The 19,547-nt window shown below is 33.8% G+C and overlaps 1 protein-coding gene across 1 annotated transcript in view; it reads right to left on the bottom strand.

Annotated features, from left to right (window-relative positions):
* The window catches only part of CDH9 (cadherin 9), a 57,370-nt gene extending 41,156 nt beyond the window's left edge, over window positions 1-16,214 (bottom strand). Inside the window, exons 1-2 of the mRNA XM_085220391.1 lie at window positions 15,978-16,214; window positions 1,996-2,290 (exon numbers count right to left, since the gene is read on the bottom strand). Coding sequence (XP_085076517.1) covers window positions 1,996-2,290; window positions 15,978-16,205 — 523 coding nt within the window. The 5' untranslated portion in view covers window positions 16,206-16,214. The remainder of the gene's footprint in view (window positions 1-1,995; window positions 2,291-15,977) is intronic.
* Window positions 16,215-19,547: the final 3,333 nt, after the last annotated feature.

Raw genomic sequence — 19,547 nt, 5'->3', positions numbered from 1 at the left:
CTATCACTATCTATCTGTGTAAAAAGTTGATTTTTCTCCTGTTTATAATCTCCCTATAAGTACTGGAAAGCCGTAATGAGTTCTCCCCACAGCCTTCTCTTCTTCTGACTGAACAAGCCCGGCTCCCTCAAACAATCTTCATAGGAGAGGTGCTCCAGCCCTCTGATCATCCTTGTGGTCCTCCTCTGGATCCTCTCCAAAAGCTCCACGTATTTCTTGTACTGGGGGCCCAGACTTGAACATACAGTACTCTAGATGGGACCCCGCAAAGGCAAAGAATAGGAGGACAGTCACCTCCCTCGCCCTTCTGGCCACCCTTCTTTTGATGCAGCCCAGAATAGCATTGGCCTTCCAAGCTGCAACTGGACACTGTTGGCTCATATTATGGTTTTCCTCCACCAGGACCCCCAGGTCTTTCTACACAGAGCTGCTCTCAATGAGTTCTCTCAGCTTGTACACATGTCTGGGATTACCTTGACCCAAGTGCAAAATCTTGCACTTAGGTTTGTTGAACCACATTACGTTCACAAGGGCCCACCTTTCAAGTTTATCAAGGTCATTCTGGATAACATTCCTTCATTCTATTATATCATCTGCACTACCCATCTTGGTGTCATCAGTGAACTTGCTGAGGATACACTCAACCCCATCATCTATGTCACTGATAAAGATGTTAAAGTGCATTGATCTTAATAAGAATGGACTGCTGGGGGACACCGCTCATTACTGCTGGCCTCCACCTGGACATATATCCACTGACCACAATCCTTTGACTATGTCCTTCATACCAATTCCTTATTCACTGAATAGTCCACACTTCAAATTCATATGTCTCCCATTTAGAGGTAGGGATGTGATACAGGACCACGTCAAAAAGCCTTGCACAAGACCAGGTAGATGACATCAGTTGCCTTTCCTTCGTCCACTCATGCCATCCATCACAGAAAGCCAATTACACTCGATGATAATTATTAACTTCAGGAAATTATTTTTGCAAAGACACATATTGGTTGCAAATATTCATAGGTGCTGTTTTTTTCTGTCAGAGAAATAACATCATCCAGAGCCGATTTTGGAAACCATTACACTAATTCATGATAAGTAAATAACTCTTGAGATATACCTTGTTATTTGTTCCCCATTGTCCCATCTATTTTACACTTACTCATCAGAGAGATTGTCTCTATTGTAAAAATTAAAATACATAGATGATCATTATTAACTCTAATGAGTGTATGATTGTGAATACTATTTATGATGCTATTATTTCTACAAAGCTCAAAGATTGATTATACTTTGAGGCTATATTTCTCACCCAACTACTAATGTAATTCCACATCTTTCAATGCAGCTGTGAATTGCATAAAGCTAGTTATTTTTTTTTTCAAAAATATATTTATTTAACTAAATATCTTATTTATTTGGGAAAGATATTCACGTTTGGTATCCTAAAATAATAATAACCACCACCACCATCATCATCATCATCATCATCATCATATTAATGTTGATAACAAAGAAATAAAAGCAACAATCCAAAACCAAATCCTTCAGTACTTTAGCGAGATATTTTGCATCATTTTGATACATAAATTGATTTGAATACTTACTTCCTAAAAGTGGCTCATGTCTAAAGCTACAGAAAGGTTTGGTAGATTACACACTGTAAATATAATGAAAATGTATTTTATAGAAATGACATTCTCAGCTGTGACAAAACTCATAAAACAATTGTATATCTTACATTCCTTGCAGGTCCAGTGGGCTTAAAAGAGCAAAAGAGTAGCTTATAATGCGCAAAAAGGATTTAAATGTGGATGAAGACTAAACAAACAAATAAAAACATGAATCAATCATTTATGTTACCCTACTGACAACAGATTTTTTTAACTTGGATGTTTACAGAAACTAAGTATCTCAGATAAGAAATGATTTGCAAGTTCCAAGTCAGCCCAAAAATGTTTGGATTCTACATAAGGATAATTTTTTACCTACCAACTCCAGACATCTCCGGGATACTGGCGGTGTACAGATCCTTGGTGAATTTTGGTTCATTGTCATTGATATCGTGGATTTTAATGATAAATTCAGACTCTGGCTCCACTTGTCTTCCAGACTTTCTGTCTATAGCCTTGGCACGTAGCACATACAGGGACTTTTCTTCTCTGTCCAATTTCTTTGCAGCATGAATATCTCCTGTATTTTCATCTATAATGAACAGACTGCCAGCCCCATCTCCTGTTAATATGTATTTTAAATTTCCATCTCCTTTATCTTGGTCAGTGTGTAGCTTCAGGGAGGTAGAAAAGAAGAATTCTATAAATATATGTATTGTTATTACAGACCAAATCATTCAGCATATATGAATAAGTCTGTACACTCTTGACTGTAATTGGGGTCAGCAGTGGTTATCTTCTGTTTCACTGTTGAAAAAATTACAAATTTGAGACTCAGTTATACACACAAAAAAAATATTTCTAAACAAATCTGTAAAGACATGAGGGAATATAGAAGATGATGTAGTAATGTTCAAAATTAAACCTTAAAACAAAAGATAACACTTCTTTCAATAGTCTCTCAAGAACGTGATAGTAGTCTCCTTATTGAAGACTTTAAAGATGAAAGGGAGTGTAAAATCCTCAGGTTTCTATTTGGAGAATAAATCTTGTTTTCCCATTTATTGACTGTTGATGATGCATTCTTGCATTAGTATCTTGTAACAAGAAATAGATTTTAAGGATTACAGCTTTTGAACTTCCCCAAATCACCCATAAGTGTTTTGGTTTAAGCAACTTGTATTTCTAACGTATTTCTTTCGAAAGGTCTTGCCTCAGTTTATTACTACCTTCCTTCTAGTCCTCTCCACATGGATGAAATAATTCTCAAGAACACTAGGAGGTAAATTTTCAAAGCATCGAGTGGAATTTTACAGTTTTTTTCTTACTACACTTCTCCGTAAGAGTTCAAAACAGTATGCTTGTGAGCTTAAAGTTGCTGATTACTTGTTGTACAATACCATTGTGAAAAAGTGCTTCAAAACAACAGCCAAAGCAAGCCCTTGAGGCTGTTTCAGATTTTAGAAATTCTGATACAATGCTCTTTTCTCGAATTCTACTCCTATAATTTCATTTACAGGGGCATACACTTGCCTTTTAAAATCATCTGCAGTACATTTTCCTCAGATATACGTTTACAGTCCCATTTGACCACAGCCCGATAGCCTGAATGTTTTTCCAATAGGGATAGAAAGAATCCAGCTTTTTTTTTCTTTTCTCTGAATAGAATGTAGTATGTCACTCATCTGAAAATATATTGTTCAGTATCAATAAAGGTTTTACTCTAGATTGTCAGTAAAACCAGAAATGTTATTTTTTGCCATTTTTTTTTTTCTCATTTCTCTATCTTAATCTGTGTTTGTCTCCATGTTTCATAGCTGAACCACTGCATCTTTCCATTACTCCACCTGTATAAAGGGTGATCGTGGAGGATTTTGTTAAAATTCCTTTACTTTGATTTTTTTCCACTGATTTTACACTGTCATGTAACACTATTAACGCATGTGAGCTGATTATTCTCTTGTTCTTTTAGAGGAAAGAATGGATGATATGACTGTATGAGCAATTTTAATACCTACTGTATCCAGACTACCTCTGTAATAAATCTCTATTAAAATTCTTAAGGATTAAATACAACATGCTTGAAGAATGTAATACAATATGCATATAGCACTCCAAAAAATCCTCAGTGCAATTTGCCAGCTCTAAGGAGAATACAGAAAAAGTAAATTTAAAGACTGCATCTTAGTACAGAATGTGGAGTATTATGTAATTAACAGAGTTAATTAAAAGCATTTGATTATGAAACCTAATCTTGCTTCCAGGGCAAAGAAAAAAAAAATCAAAGTAGATTTATGTGTATATCAAGTGCAAAATACAGTGTATTACTTTTGGTCAGATGATTTTGTCTTGTGTCATACAGCACAACTTCTGTGCACTTGGAAACACTGCACATTTATTTGTGAGATGTTCCTCACTTTGTGGCATATAGCTTTCACTTATTTTCTTGAGGTAGAACCTTTTCAAAATATGCCAACAAGAGCTGATGCTGCGGACTCAACGATCCTATGGAGCAGTAGAAGGAAAATCATCCAGTGTTAGTGTCAGATGGAGAAGACAACATGAGGCCTGGTGATAGTATTGTTAAGGTTGTGGCCTCAGTTAAGCTTACATCATTATCCTTTCTCAATGTTACTTAAACTTATATATATTTTCAAATGCAGTTATTGATATAAATTTCTACGACTTGTAATACAAATTAAACTAAATTCTGGCCTACAGGCAACATATTTCTTTATCCTATTACCCACTTTCTATTAACAAGACCACTTAAGCATAGTTACAAAGTACCACTTATTCCATATTTGATGAATTTTCATTAGGCTGTGATTTAAGTTTGTAGCATTAGAGTTTGTGAAAAAAAAAAAAAAAGTATATTTCCATATTAAAAATAATAGTAACTATTGCGAAAATCAAAATATCTGATATGCATCTGATTTGAACAAAATACTAGTTATGTAGAACTTAACAATCACACAATTCTCTCACTATAATAAATTTATATAACTACCAAATATTATTGCATGTATTTATGTAAAATAAATATAAGGTGAGATGCAGTTATAAGAATGTGATGCAATTTAATTTTGACTATTTTTTCCATGCATTTTCCAGAGTCAAAGTCCGTCAATGACTTTTAGCAGAAAATCATTCCTGCTGAGATAGTTTGTTTTATTTTACAATATTTTTTTTCTCTAGTTGAAATGAGATAGTTTAGTATACAAAATCTCTTTGTAAGAGGAAAAGGAATTTGTCAAATTTGTCATTTCTGATACTGTAAACTATTCATTTTACTATCTCTGTGAGGAGCTAGCAGCCCAGAGGAGAACCATGAAATAAAAAATAAGAATAATAAAATCCAACATATTACCCTGTGTATAGCAAGCACATTGGTAACAAATACCATGTCCATTCCATTCTATATCCAACATGGAGTAATCTGAAGTATTTTGAAATGAATTTAACATTGAAGTTGTTCTGCTGTGTATCTTAATTATCTTAATTTCTTATTATTCTTTCACACATATTTATTTTGCTGTAGTCTCCTGTGTTGCTGCTTAAATGCACTGTCAACACAAATTCTCCTGAGGATCATCAGAGACAAAAACATCAGTAATGGTTATGGCAGTGACAATTAGCTTTCTCTGTAACAACGTATGTCTTAGGAATATGAGCATATTTTTAAATGCTCTCTCAATCTTCTTTCTTTATTTGCATATGAAAAATATGCATCTCAAATTACCCTTTCTATCCAGTTCTGCAAAACTGATTTTTGTTTGATGTGATAATCAAGATCATGATATTTTCCAAATAAATCTTGACATAAATATACATGGGTGCATGTTACAATAAGTAAATGAGTAAAAAGACAACAGATGATCTCAGAGATCTGTAGCATAATTTTATTTGCCCTAAATTAATACCTTGCATCTTTGATGTCCTCATGTACTACTCAATATTTATCAATGAAATGTAGTTATAACACATAACTTCCTGCTTTCAGGATTATTACGGTCCATAACTCCTCAAAAATTACTATCACTACACATGGCAGAAAAGAAACCTATTTTGAAAGGAAAAGAAATTTCATAAATAGTCAAATTTAGGAATTGTTATAGAAAGAAATAAAAGTAGCAGAGGAAAAAAAATTGCCTTAGAAGAAGCCAAAATTTTAAAGTTTTTAACTGTTGCTTAACATGTCAATTTTAGTTTACAAAGTCTTATGTAAACTGTATGGCAGAAAGTAACAGTATCAGAAAGTAATTCTTTTCAAGTTAGGCAGACATATAATAAATGGAAAAGAGAAGAATAAACATTTAACAAATTATTTAGTGATATGAATACACTTTCCCATTTAGAAAAAAGGAAATCCTCAGACTTCATTTACATTTCATTCTGATTATAATTTATTTCTGTACAACTATTGTTGTAGAGGAAAAAGGAGAAAAAAAATAAAGATGAGCAACTTATTACTATTGAGATGGACAAAGAGAGTGCAAATATTTATTTATCAAAATTCAGAAAGGTAGTATGTTCTCTCCTGTGGAGAGGAATGAGAAGAAATGAAGGACAAAGATGCCTCAAGAAGAGGATAGATCCATGTTTACATTGTGGTTTACACTTTTTATGGTTTATAGTATGCCTCTGTAGCATGTAGAAAAAGGGCTATTACTGCAGATTTCTTATCTCCACTGTCTTCAAGCAGACATTAGGGCTGCTTGCTGTTTTGCTCTCTTCTATCTGCTACAGGCACAACAATGAAAATGTGAAGTCTGAATGCCACTGGTTAGTTTGTTTCGAGGCTATCACGAGTCAGCAGAGGAAACTTGGAAGCCATAACAGAACTTTTTTTTTCCCCCTATGAAACTGAAAGCTGTTACAAGACTTATATATTGATATTATTTTTTTTTTTTTATCAAATACATTTCTGTTTCAGGATTTGTTGAACCATATGCAGCTGTCCAAACATTTTTCTGTTCCTTTTTTATTTCATGTGCAATTGATGCATCAGATGGAAACAAATTTTTCCCTCCAAGGCACTGTATTCTCAGCTGCTTAGTTTCCAGTACAGTTATAGTTATTCCCATATGCCAGTCACAGCTTTGTCTTTCCTAGAGAGTCTTTTCCTGGAGTTTAGCATTCAATTATGGCATAAGGCAAAATTTTTAAGTCATTATAACTTTAGACTGAAAAACTTTTCCATAATATTTACGTAATGCAGCATTATATTAATAGTTTGACAGTTAGTAAATTTTGGCTGTAACATATCCAGACTGATTCTGTAAAATATATAGGGAAACCTCAGTAGTCTGCACATGGCATACATGTTCAAGTGGCAAAGTGTTCTAAATGGTCAGATTTAGCATGATTCTTTCAAATATTCTTACACTATCTGAAATGTGAAGCATAAATAATGGGAAGGGCAGATAATTTTTTCAGGTGTGTCCAAAGTGTGAAGTAATGCAGTAATCCTTTTTTAACAAGTGGCAGAAAAGAATGTTTCTAAGGCTCCTCAGATATCTAGTAATAACAATCTGTAGCCAAAATTTCTGGGCTGAGGGAAGAAAGTGGAAAATCCAGTATACGTTACTTTCACAAAACCTTGTGACTATTTGCATCAGATTTTTATTTAGATATATTACTAGAAGTCAAAAGAGTCATTCATATTCAGGTGAGAAAGAAGAGAGTAGTTGAGGAAGTGGATGGATGAGGATTGAAAATAAAATAAATGAAATTCACATTAAAAATGCAAGAAGTGAACTTGAAATAAGAGTTTGCAGCACTCCATTCAATCCCAAAATCTCACATAAAATATGCTGAGTGCTAGTGACAAGTAGGATATTAACCAGTACCTTCATTACATTATTTCAGATTTACAGCAGCTGGGATACAGAAGCAACAGGAGCTCTTCCTTCATTAACATTTCAACTAATTAAAAACTCTAATGACATCTTAATAACTGCAGTTGTTTTTTAGTGTAAATTGCAGTAGCAGCATCTGCATTGCCTTAATTTTCTATTCATGTATGTTTAATCAAAAGTTTTATGTATGTTCTAAATGGCAGTGTATTTACCTGACATGAATCTGTGACATCAGCACAAAGTTCTTAATTAAACAACCTGACTTTGTGTGTGATGGTAACCTAAGTGACTGTATATTAAACAAGGCAAATGACATTTACTTTTCTTATCTTCTATTTTCCAGCATCTGGTTCTTATGTTCAGTTTTCTATTGTTACAAATTCTCTAGAGAATGATACTGTGAAAAATACCACTGACAACAGCTGCAGGTGCTGATTTTGGCTTAATGGATAGAGGTAAACCTAGTTTTCAGTTAGGAAGAATTCTTAGCAGTATATTTTGGTGCTGCTGATACAAAAACAATTAGGGAAAATTCATTTTCCCTAATACCCACATCTCCTCCTCATACATGGGAGTTGGAGTACTGGAATACAGCTGCTTTCTCAAGTGTCTCCTTCCCTTGCATACATTCTATATCTCTTGTGCCCTACATGGTAGTTTGTAGTCAAATCTGGAAAAGTGGTTGCATTCTTCCTTTTTTACAAAGAATTGGATTTCAGAGCATATAGAATTTGCTTGTCCATTCTACTTTCTTGATTATCCAAATCAACTGCTGAGATGCAGGTTTTCAGCCTGATTAAAAAAATCAAACTTTTGCTACAGTTTGCCAAAGACTATAATTTTTCTGTTCCAGAACATGATATATAGGTTACTGTAAATGACTGTAGTCATCACTTATGTCCACAGATCAGAAATTATCACATCACAACTCAACATTAAAAACTGTCATTTTAATCAATCCCTGGAGCAGTTGGTAAATCCATCATTATTTTAAAGACTTCACAACAAGACAGTACATATATTTTTCATAGATTTTTTTTCTGTCCAGAAATTTCTGAGTAAAATCTTTCAGCATGTGTGATATCTTGCAGCTTGAGAGGCTCAAAATTCCAAAAGATGAGCATAGAGATAGGCCTAAATAAAATCTCTGTCCATTGAAAAAGTATTAATTTTTGATATGGATAAATTTGGAGGAACATGGGGAAGAGGGATGTGAGCATGCAACTAAGAGGTGCCTTTTTCATTCTCATTTTGTTCTATGAATCCAATGTCCTTGAATTTGTCTAGTTACCCTTTGTCCTAATTACACAAGAACTATACTGATTAAGTTCTGCTCTTTTCAGATGTGGATCATCCACAATGATCTGAAGAAAGTGTCAATAACAGGAATTTCTTTAACAAATTTAATCACAAATGTGTACATTATTGTGTATGGGGGCAAAGGGGGAAGGGGGGAGTTTTTGTATCATACAACATTATGCAAGAGAAATAGAATAAGATACTGAGATGTGAGTCTGTGTGATCAAAGAGACTTTTTTGGTCTAAAATCTGTAAACAGCCTTCTGTATTTGCAGTGCCAAAAAACAAGGACCAGACTGTAGGTCAACTAATTCAAAGGAAGCAAACCCAAGAATGTGCATTTTTCCTAAGCTGTTCAAAGATCTATCATTTCCAAAAACATTCAAAATATTTGAAGCTATTTACTGTCATTAAAAATATTTATTCTTATGTGAATGCACATCAGACCTGATAGAGTGATGATTCCGAGTTCCATACTTACTGATTCTCAATCAGTTATCTAAGAAAAAGTTTCAAACCACAGTTAATATATATATACATATATATATTTTTCCCCCCAGAATTTGTGAGTCAGGGTGGTGGCTGGAACATTTACTAAAATAACTTCATTTTTTTCCTGGCACAAGAAAATCTGATAAGTACAATATCATTTCATAAGAGCCTGAGACAGGCTTTCAGGTTCAACCTAATCCACAGGCTGATTTTACCTGTTTGATTAAGCATGAGGACTGTTGTTTAGTGGAGAGCAAGGGTAAAGCTGCCTGGGGCTTCTAATGAAAACTGCACAAAAGACGAACAGCACATAGAGAAGTCAAAGCATAAGGCTGAAACCAAGCATGAAGCCCTGCAGACCAACAGTGCCACTTCAGCAAAGGTATGTTTAATTTACTTGCTGAATCTGCAAGCTATAACAGATGAAATTAGATGAATATGGAAACAGTAGATAATGCAAGAGTTATATAAGAGTGAGGTCTAATGATTTTTTTGTTGTTCGTTGGGTGGGTGTGTTTCATTGGTTTCTTTTTTTTTTTTTTTGCTCTCTAGAGTCTCAGGGCTAATATTAATGAAAAAGAAATTCATCAAAACCCATCAGGATGTGCAAAAAAAATGAGTTAATATTAGTTTAACAGCATGAGTAGTCAAAGTGCTTGCGTCTGCTTAAAGCACAGAAAAAACCTAAAACTATTGGAGTGAATTTTGTATTAATTTTAAGGAGGGAAAAAAAAAAAAAAAAGATTTTTTTGGGAAATAGAGTCTTCAATGCTAACTGTAAATATCACATCCTTTGCTGAATTGCATTTTTGTCTTAGTACTTACTCAGTACTTTGGATAAGTACATGGAACATCAAGTAAATTTGATGTTCTTGCTAATTGTACTATGACTTTATCTGAAATAAAATATTGACCATCATCATGTTGAGTATTTGGAGACAGATTTTAAGATAGAACTTCACAATCTGATAATATTCAGAATGAATGATTAAAAATGCTCCTTTTTCAAATATTTTTCAACCTTGTCATGTGCTATCATTTCTGCCTTGATTTTCTCTTCAAACAAATAAGCCATGTGAATGTGCTAATTGCTAGTTTTGTGCCTTTGCAGTGGTTATTCAATTTTCTAACTGTTGTCATTTGCTTCTGTAACTTCGGATAACTGTATTCTGATATTCTCTATTTACTTCAAATTGACTATACATAGACCTTTCTCCAACAGACAAGGTTTTTCACAATACTACTGTCTGACACAGTCAAATTGGCCTTGTGAAGTAGTCACATATTGATTTGCTCTGATGGGGTTTTCTCTCTTTTTATTACTAGACTGGCAGATATCAGTAAATCACAACATAGTCAAAACACTTACCCTTTTCAGAATTGCTTCTGTAAAGTAATCCATGGAATAAATATGCAGAATCATGAAAAGTATCTTGATAAAATCATTTTCTTCACCCTCCCACCTTTTCTGCAGAGTAAATGATTACCTCATAACAGGTAATGATAGGTCTGCAGATTACTGCTAGTCTAAATTTCTCTTCTCACCAGAAGTCTGGGAAATGCTAGCCTGTGAAGTTGTAATAAGAAACTAGGTCTATCGTGGCAGGTCCCTGAGCCAGCTGGAGCTCTGAGGCACACCTGCATAGGTCTTTTAACATAAGGAGCTTGCAAAGACCAAGAGATTTTTAAGCTCAGAAAATCTACTTTTTATTAAAATGAAAATGTTATTTCGTAGGGCAACTGAAAGTTACTACCAGAGACAGGAGGGAATTCCATCCTACATGTCCACATGGCTTTACAGTCTCCTTTTTGTTTTTTTTTTTTTTTCTTCTAGCTTTCGTTTTTGTTAGCTTATCACTCTCAATCTGAATAAAAGCTTTTTATAAAATGTTCTTTAATTCTCTGTTTTAAATGACAACTTTGACTTTGAGTTTTTTAATTATCTGTGTTGCAAAGAAAGTCGTTTTATGGACAAAGTTGACCAGCGGTAGAGTGGCATTTGTCTTAAGTAAACAGCTATCAACAACTGAATGGATCAGCCGGTGTTACAAATGTTTCTCCTTGACGTCGTTAAAAGAGTGTGACTGTTTCTCTGAGTGAGCAGGATCCACATGAGGATATGAGTATGCAGCACAGGCCAACATAAATTATAGAAACTAAACATTTCATAATGACAACAGTTAAAGATGTGGGAAATCTGACATTTTGCACAACTGAAGTGCTTTCACTGAGTATTAGTTAAGTTATTCAGAAATAGAGGCTAATAAATTCAGTATTAGCTCTGGAAAGTAAATCTAAGTATTCCTGAAAGGCTACTGTTTTGAGACTCCATTGCATTTTATTGGCTTTTTCTTTAATTAATGGACATGAATCCCATCAACGCTTTAATATCCTTAAACTGCATGTCCATTTTCTTAAGTTTTTTCCTTGATATATTTGTTTAGGCAGTGAGTAAATTTTGATAGACTTTTCTCTCACAGATAGTCAGTGTTTTAGATTCCATTTCTTAGGTCCTTTCTGGGTCTTCAGCTGGAGTTTTCTACCTCATTAAATATAGTAGCAGCTGAAAAATCGAATCCATGATCTTTCCCAATGTGAAACCAAAGAATACCACATTACAGTTTCTTTTTTTTCCTCAACCCCTTTAAATTTCATAAAATATTGACAGATTTCCTTTTTTGATTAAAAATAAAAAGCCCTCAAACATTAAACTTTGAGTATTATAATTTAGCCCACTTTTTTTTTTTTTTTCCCCCTTGAATTTTTGGTAGGTAGAATGAGTTGTACCATTCCCCTCACTGTATCCCATGAAAACTTCTCATGCTGCTGTTTTCACTAAGTTATTCAACATTTATACTAAGTGACAGGTATCTTGAAATAGCATGAAAGTTTTTATGTTTTCATTTTAAAAAAAATGGGGAATGGGGAAGGCCTTTTTTTTTTTAATCAAGACTGTGATACTGCTTATTCTATCTGACCAAATATTCCAGTCGCAAATTTTCCAAAGCAAAATTTATCTTCCTCTGTGGTTTTTGTACATGTAGAAACCACTGTTTTCTCTAGATGCTTCCTTAAATTAACTTAAAATGAAGATGAATTAAAAGATGCCATAAAGAGTTCTTGAATTGTTTCAGGAATGAATAAAAGGATGTATGAAATTTCAAGTCTTCCTAATTTCTTATCTTTTACATAGAGAAGCATTCAACAGTTTGATACAGAAGGATCATTTGAAGAAGGAAAAGGGAAGAAAGATGTGTGCAGATATACGGTAGGTTCTTCTTACTCCTCTTTCTACAATATTCACAGTGTAATTGTTTTACAGCTGGTGCCTAAAGATGGTCAATGATTCACCTCTGTCCTTTGAGTAATTTCCTTACTAAAGTTATTCTAGACATCAAGTCTTTTGGCACCTGTTAAATGCTAATATCTTTTGCTCACAAAGCAATATTTTCTACTTCTGCTAAATGCATTGGACGCACTTACCGGTGTCTATTTACTGTTACCTATCACCATTTCCACTGCTTTTGTCCAAAAGCTATCTAGCAGTAACTGGGAACATAAGCTCTCCTCTAGCTGTTCAGAGTCCATTAAAACCATGCTACCTGCTTTACCAGTCTCTAAGCTATCCTCCAGCTTTGCAAGGGACTGATTTTGTCATCTACCTTCTTAGTGGACCTGACCTCATTTTGAGTTGCTTCTTGTCACAGGGTGAAGCCTGTCTCCGAGTACCACTCAGATAAATGAGACCATGATTATATCTGTCAGCTTTAACTGCTTAGACTACTCTTGTATGTACAAGAAAGCAACAAACAAACAAACAAAAACAGGGATGATGGAGCTGTTAACTTTCCATTCTTGGAAGACATTTGGAAAGGAGACCAGAGGGTACAGTAACCCTGGTAACAATTACTGTTCAATCTTAGATATGGGGAAAGATTGTTTGGAGCCTACTTGACTTGTGTAGCCTTTGGCTGCAGACAATCTAATTTTAAAAGGCAGTAAGTAGTTAAGATGTTAGCATCAGGCATGCAGGAAGGGCTACCTTCCACTCTCCAGGATTCTCTGACACGTCAAGGCTGAGTCCAAGGTAGAAGTATCCACATAGAGGCCAGACTGTCAGTAGGATTTGGATAGTCAAATGGTTGGAGGGAGTGTTCTGTTCCTTATGTCCCTGGTACTGGTCAAAACCAGGGCTGGAGGACTGACTGATGGGATGGAGAGGTGTCTGAGTGTCACAGAATAACTCTTCATCTCCTGTCCACGGATTGATGATGTTTAGTAAATTGTATAATAATATGCCATACTGAGAAATGTGTTATTTTGCCCCACTGCCAATAACAGAACACACAACAAAATGAAGCATCTGCGAAATAAACTCACTAACAAAACACAAGCAGTAACATAATGAAGTAAAATTATTTTAAAATTGAAATGTGAAGGGAAAAAGGGAAAACTAACTTATTACTACTGTACCTATAATCCCTTAGATGTTTATTTTCTGATAATTTTTCTTAATTCATTTTATTTTATTTCTAGTGCAGCATTTATTATTCTGTCCTTGTAATCTATCTGTGTATATCCATATTAAAGAGGGACTACTTCTTCCCCCATGGGTGGGAACAAAAGTGCTTTCTCTTCACACGATTTTTTTTAAATTATTATTTTTTTTTTTTTGCTAATTGCCGTCACTTTGAGCAAAAGAATACTAAATCTGAGATTTAAGTCTTTTTTGGAGATAATCTTCAAAAAGTTTTGCTTTTTATAAAAAGCAAATTTCTTAGTTGCTAATTCTAGCAGCTCTCTTTAGGAGCATGCCTCTCTTTAGGCATGCTGTGTACGCCACATGTAGTAGGAAAAATTTGATCTAACTCAAATATAATGGCTGTGTTTTTATACTACTGAGGACAGTCACAACCATTTTGTCATGTCATGAACTATACTAAAGTTTATACGACCATATGGATTACACCACTCCAAACCAACGCTCATCTCTTTGGAACATAGGATAGTGTTTGTGGTGATTTCTGTTAGATAATGCTGCCCCTCCCTCAGGGCCTCTGTACAAGATTTTGTGGTGAAATGTAAAAAATCTCAACACGTTCTCTGAGTTGTAATAAATATATCATCTCAAGTACTTATACTGCTGCATGGGCATCTGTTTTCGTTCTTGAACTCAGCTTTGTCAGTAAGGTCCAATGGTTTTTAATTAGTTGGGAAGGGCAGAGTAAATTAACACCTGATACAGTATACCACGTAGACTTACACTGAGTAATTTTCTTTGTGTGAAACAAAGATATTGATAGTAGTCTTTAGGTATGCTTAATTTATTTGAGATTTAGAATGCATAGATGGTCTGAAGTCCATTCATCTATAGTATTGAGTCCGGAACAATAAATTCTTATATTCGCGACTTACTTGTCCTCTATACGAACTTTATATTCTAACAAAAAATATTTCTTTGAGTTGAGGTAGAGCTTCTGTGGAGATCTGTGCACTTTATTTTATGTTTTCTTTGTAAGCTTATTCCATAATGTACTTCCAACCAATATTTTATTTTAGAAATTATGCAATTAGTTTACCCTTTATTGAAAATAATTTCAATAAATGTTGACTTATACCACATCTACCTATATTTTACACTGATAAATAAATCTAGCAATCGGATTGTTTGGAATTATCTTTTTTCTACTTACTACAACAGAATCATGTGAGTATAATCTTAGTATAAATGGGTCAGAATCAAGTTCATAGTTATAATTATAGTTGGTTTCTCTGACATTTCTCTCATAATAAAGCTTGCTTTCCAGATGATCATACTTCACATGATTAGAGGTGTTAACAAATGTTCAAAAACAATTTGCAGTCTTTTAATTAAAAATATCTCAATCCACATGGTAGTAAGATACCAGAAAATGACAGCTACAGGACAACCCTTGCTAGTGAGAGCACTGTGAATGAATGACAGAAGTTGGAATTAACATTTATTACTGTTTTAAGATAAACATTTCCTTAGTTTGCGATTCATTCTGGGTTGTTACTCTAAATTAATATCAAGATTGTACAATTACACCAGAACACAAGCCAGATCTGTAGATGGTGGACACCACGAAGGACTGGAAATATGGAAACCCTTGAGCTGTGTGATAGAACTTTGGAGAGCTGGAATTCAGAAGTGCTGAATTCTTTCAAACCATTAAGTAAAGATATGAGTTTATCACATAGATGATGAAAAACATTGTTTTTTTTTCTTCTCTTACGTCTTGTCTGTGCTTAGAATTGTGTAGAGGAAGCAATTTTATTGTTGATAAATAAGATTTTACATTTCACTTGAAGAAGCATACATCCCGGTAAACTGGCAAATGCCACAGTGTAGATGAACGAAAGCACAGCTTTTCTATGTCCTTATCTAATATTTACGTTTAACAGTTGAAAGCTGGAAATGATTAAGTGATAAAACATGCATAGGCATATGTAATAAGAAACTGTACCATGCTAGTCTGAACAGTTTCCTATTTTATTTACTAAGCTACTCCATTTCCTGAAAAAATTGGAGAAATCAAGCAAGACTCGAATGTTCCATGACAGGCACTTTCTTTTACTTATATGAAAAACTGGGAACACTGCCTCATAAAAAGCAAAGAGAGGGAGGGGAAATTCCAGGGTTGTCAGATGCATCACCTGTAAAGAATCCCTTAAACACAGGACTTACCTTACCCACATATTGAGTATCTGGACCTGTGTACTCTTCCAGCAAGAAAAATTGATTCCACATCCATCCACGCTTGGTACGATGCAGTGTTTTTCCATCATTCTCTGACAGTCTTGTTATCCTTTCACTGTATGAGTACTTGTTAGTTCTTTTTTGTGATGGTATCATACGAATACCATGAAGCACAGAGCTCCAAAGCAAAACTGTCAAGAAGGAATAAGCCCTCATTGTTTACAGAGATGCTACTAGACTCCACTTCTGTAATAATTCACCAGACAAAATTTTCAAATGTTATATTCCTCTTGGAAATAGGACCTAGGGAATGGAGAAAAGTATTTGAGTACATTGCAGTCTACCAATAGCCTAGTGATCAAGACAACGACCAATGCAAATTACATAAAACTGGATGAATAAATAGCAGTTGTATATTTGAACCTTTTCTTGAGACAATTATGTACTGAAATTAGAGTTTAAATTTAAGTCCTTTGATGCTACATTCATCCTCTTCCATTATACCTTCTCACACTATAGATAGACAGTAACTTAAGACATTACTTGAGTAAAATGCCTTTGGTCAGAAAAGTTTAGCTAACAGTTTCTTCTTCAAATAATAAAAAAAGTCACATAGTAAGAAAACCTGTAGTCTAACTTCTTCCATCTCAGTCCAGTGGAGTCTTCTCTTATTATCTGCAAGTCTGAATTTTCTCTTATTTCGTAAATAAGAAGACTCCCTATTGTCAAATGTCCAGAGAATATATTTCAGTTTCTGCACAAAGGAGCTCATGATAGAAAATGAAATTTAAAATATTATTGATGACTTTAACAGGTTTCTTTGCAAGAGCTAGTTAGGAAAGTATTTTTTTGATCGGAATTCTGAGATTTAAAAATTCTACTTTTGGGTCAGAATTGTGCATGTGCTGTGTATTTATTTTTTCTCTCTGAAACAAATGGGAAATTTCATTACATAGAATATTGTTATTATTGATTCATACATAGATACTGGTTTTCTGTAGAAGTTTAATTTCTTGTAGAAGAATACAACTTAACCAAAATCTTTTTTTCTTATTGTTTTGGTTTTTTGTTCTTGTTTGAAATGGAATAGTCTTGATTTGGCAACACAAGTGAGATTCCAAATGTTTCGGTCTCCTTTATAACCTGGGTTACCAGTAAAACCTGCTTTAGTTTTTGGATATCCTTATCCGAGTTGTGATGTGTATTACAGAAAGTCTAGTTAAACAGTTCAGCACCTAAAATATCAGGAATCTAGTTCATGGACAGTGACAGTGACAAGAAAGCATGACACCCAGAAATTTCAGAATACTGAAATTCTAAAATTTGCCAAAATGTATGTACCCATCTTACTTTCTCTCAAAACTCTACTTTAATGGAAGCTACCTTTACTTTTTAAAAATTATTTTATTTGGGGGATGGAGATTCAATGGGAATTTATGGAAATAGGATTTTTTAAAATGAAAATTATCGATTAGTTGAGAGCCAAAGTTATTTAAGAAAAAACATTCCATGAATAATATTCTAAATGCTTTAATGATTTCATAGATAAAGTTGTGTGGAGTTCTCCTTAAAATTGTGATATTCTTTGTGGTCTCAGGATCTTAACTGTCAGTTTGAAAGAAAGATCAAAGTCTTAGCATTTTAGTAACTTCAAACAGTTTTATCTGAGCAAGAAGTGAGAGCTTAGAATATTTATCACTCTCTAATATGTTCAAAATCAAACAACAAAAAAATCAATTTAATAGGTGTCAAATTTATGCAGAAGATAATGGATATAATACAGGAAAAATTTTATTTTATTTTGCTTTATTTTAATTGAAGAATCGGAGCACAAAGTAAATTCAATTTACATAAAATCCTGCACATGCATCCTGTACATGCATCTCAGCATACATTAGTGGATGTGTTTTCTTTGAATTCTGTAGGTACGCTCAAAATCTTATATCTTTTAATGTCCAATATGTTCCTTTTGAGTGTGCAAGGACAAAAGACAACTCTCCTGTGGCTAATAATCCTGTCAATAATTTTTGACATTGTGAAATAGTTCATATTAGATACATTATGTGATTGCCTTGTTCCATGCTTATTCCATAAAGATCAAATGAGATTGATAAAATAAACCAACAAGTAATAATAATAATAAAAAAAAAAAAACAGGACAATATTAAGTTCAATCTTTTATCCTGATTTTAAATGTCTAAATTTAATTATTCTAATTCCCTGTATAACAGACAGAAGTAATTTTTATATAGCTATCTATCAGTGTAGCACATAAAACATGGTTATCTGGACCACCAAATACACCACCACTGAGGGCCAATTCAGACTCTGCAAATATATGCTTGAGGTATTGTAAAATAGCAGTAAAGAGTAACAGCAGCTACTTTTGAAAATACTCTTTATAAAAGGCAGACCTCCTAGTTTGTAAAATGACTCTCAAGGTTCCTGTCTTAACCTAGGAAACATTGCTTGATTTGTCTTGAAACAGTGCTTTCTCTTTCAGGGCTGTGTTATATTATTTATTTGTTAGATTGCAGTTCAAGGATTCATATTATATACATTCTGAAATAAAAAACGTGCAAATATTCATATTGATCAAATTTTGGATTTGATTGCTTTTGCTTTGGATCTGAATGATGTGCTGAAACTTAACTAAATGGCTTTATATACTTAAAGTCATTACTGATAAATTTCTCTAATTTCTTGGAGTTTATTAGCTCTTCTATATTAAAAAATAATAAAGTAAAATTCTGAAAACTACATATGTATATGGCAAAAATTTAATGCATAGTTAACCTAAAAAGCAGGAAATCCGAAAATATATATTTTACAAAAATATACAAAAATACAAAAATGTATTGGAATACTACTGTGAAAAATATGGCATTGAAGAGCATAAAATATATTTATCTTCTGAATTCATTAGTCATTATTCAAAACTATAGAAAAACCTAACATGACAATGTTTTAGATTGGTTTATTGTTAATTAATTAATTAATTTTAAACAGTACTGGGGGAAAAAATGTGAATATCAATATATGAGGGCTGCTCTGAAAGTAATGCCTTCTATTTTATTACATTGGGCCACAACATCAGAGATGGATATTGGTGGTAGGTATGGCAGTAGAGGTTTAACCTCCCCACCATGTTTCCATTACATTTTATCGCTTTGTGACAGATGGCAGTAGAGGGGCATCTGACCTGGAAGTGCATATGAAGAAAACATGTGACATAGAACTCCTTCATGGAAAAAAAAAAATGGCACTCACCACCATTCATCAACATTGGCTAAATATTTATGTTTGTGGATGTGAACAGTGATGTGGTAGATGGCACATTTCAGCAGTGACGGCAGAGACAGTGGCTCACCTCCCCTGGTGCAGATTTTTACAGTTCTGAAGCATGCAGACCCTTGCTCATCACTGGTGAATATGGCGGTGACTATGTTGAAAAATAAAGCATTTAGTGACTGAGAATTTTCAGTATGTAATACTGATATATAGTTGTTATACTCTTCATATCTGTTGTACTTTTCATGGAAATAAATAAGAGGCACT

The sequence above is a fragment of the Meleagris gallopavo genome, chromosome 3, assembly GCF_905368555.1.
Source record: "Meleagris gallopavo chromosome 3, MGAL_WU_HG_1.1, whole genome shotgun sequence".
Taxonomy (NCBI): domain Eukaryota; kingdom Metazoa; phylum Chordata; class Aves; order Galliformes; family Phasianidae; genus Meleagris; species Meleagris gallopavo.
This window is presented reverse-complemented; position numbering and strand designations above follow the sequence as displayed.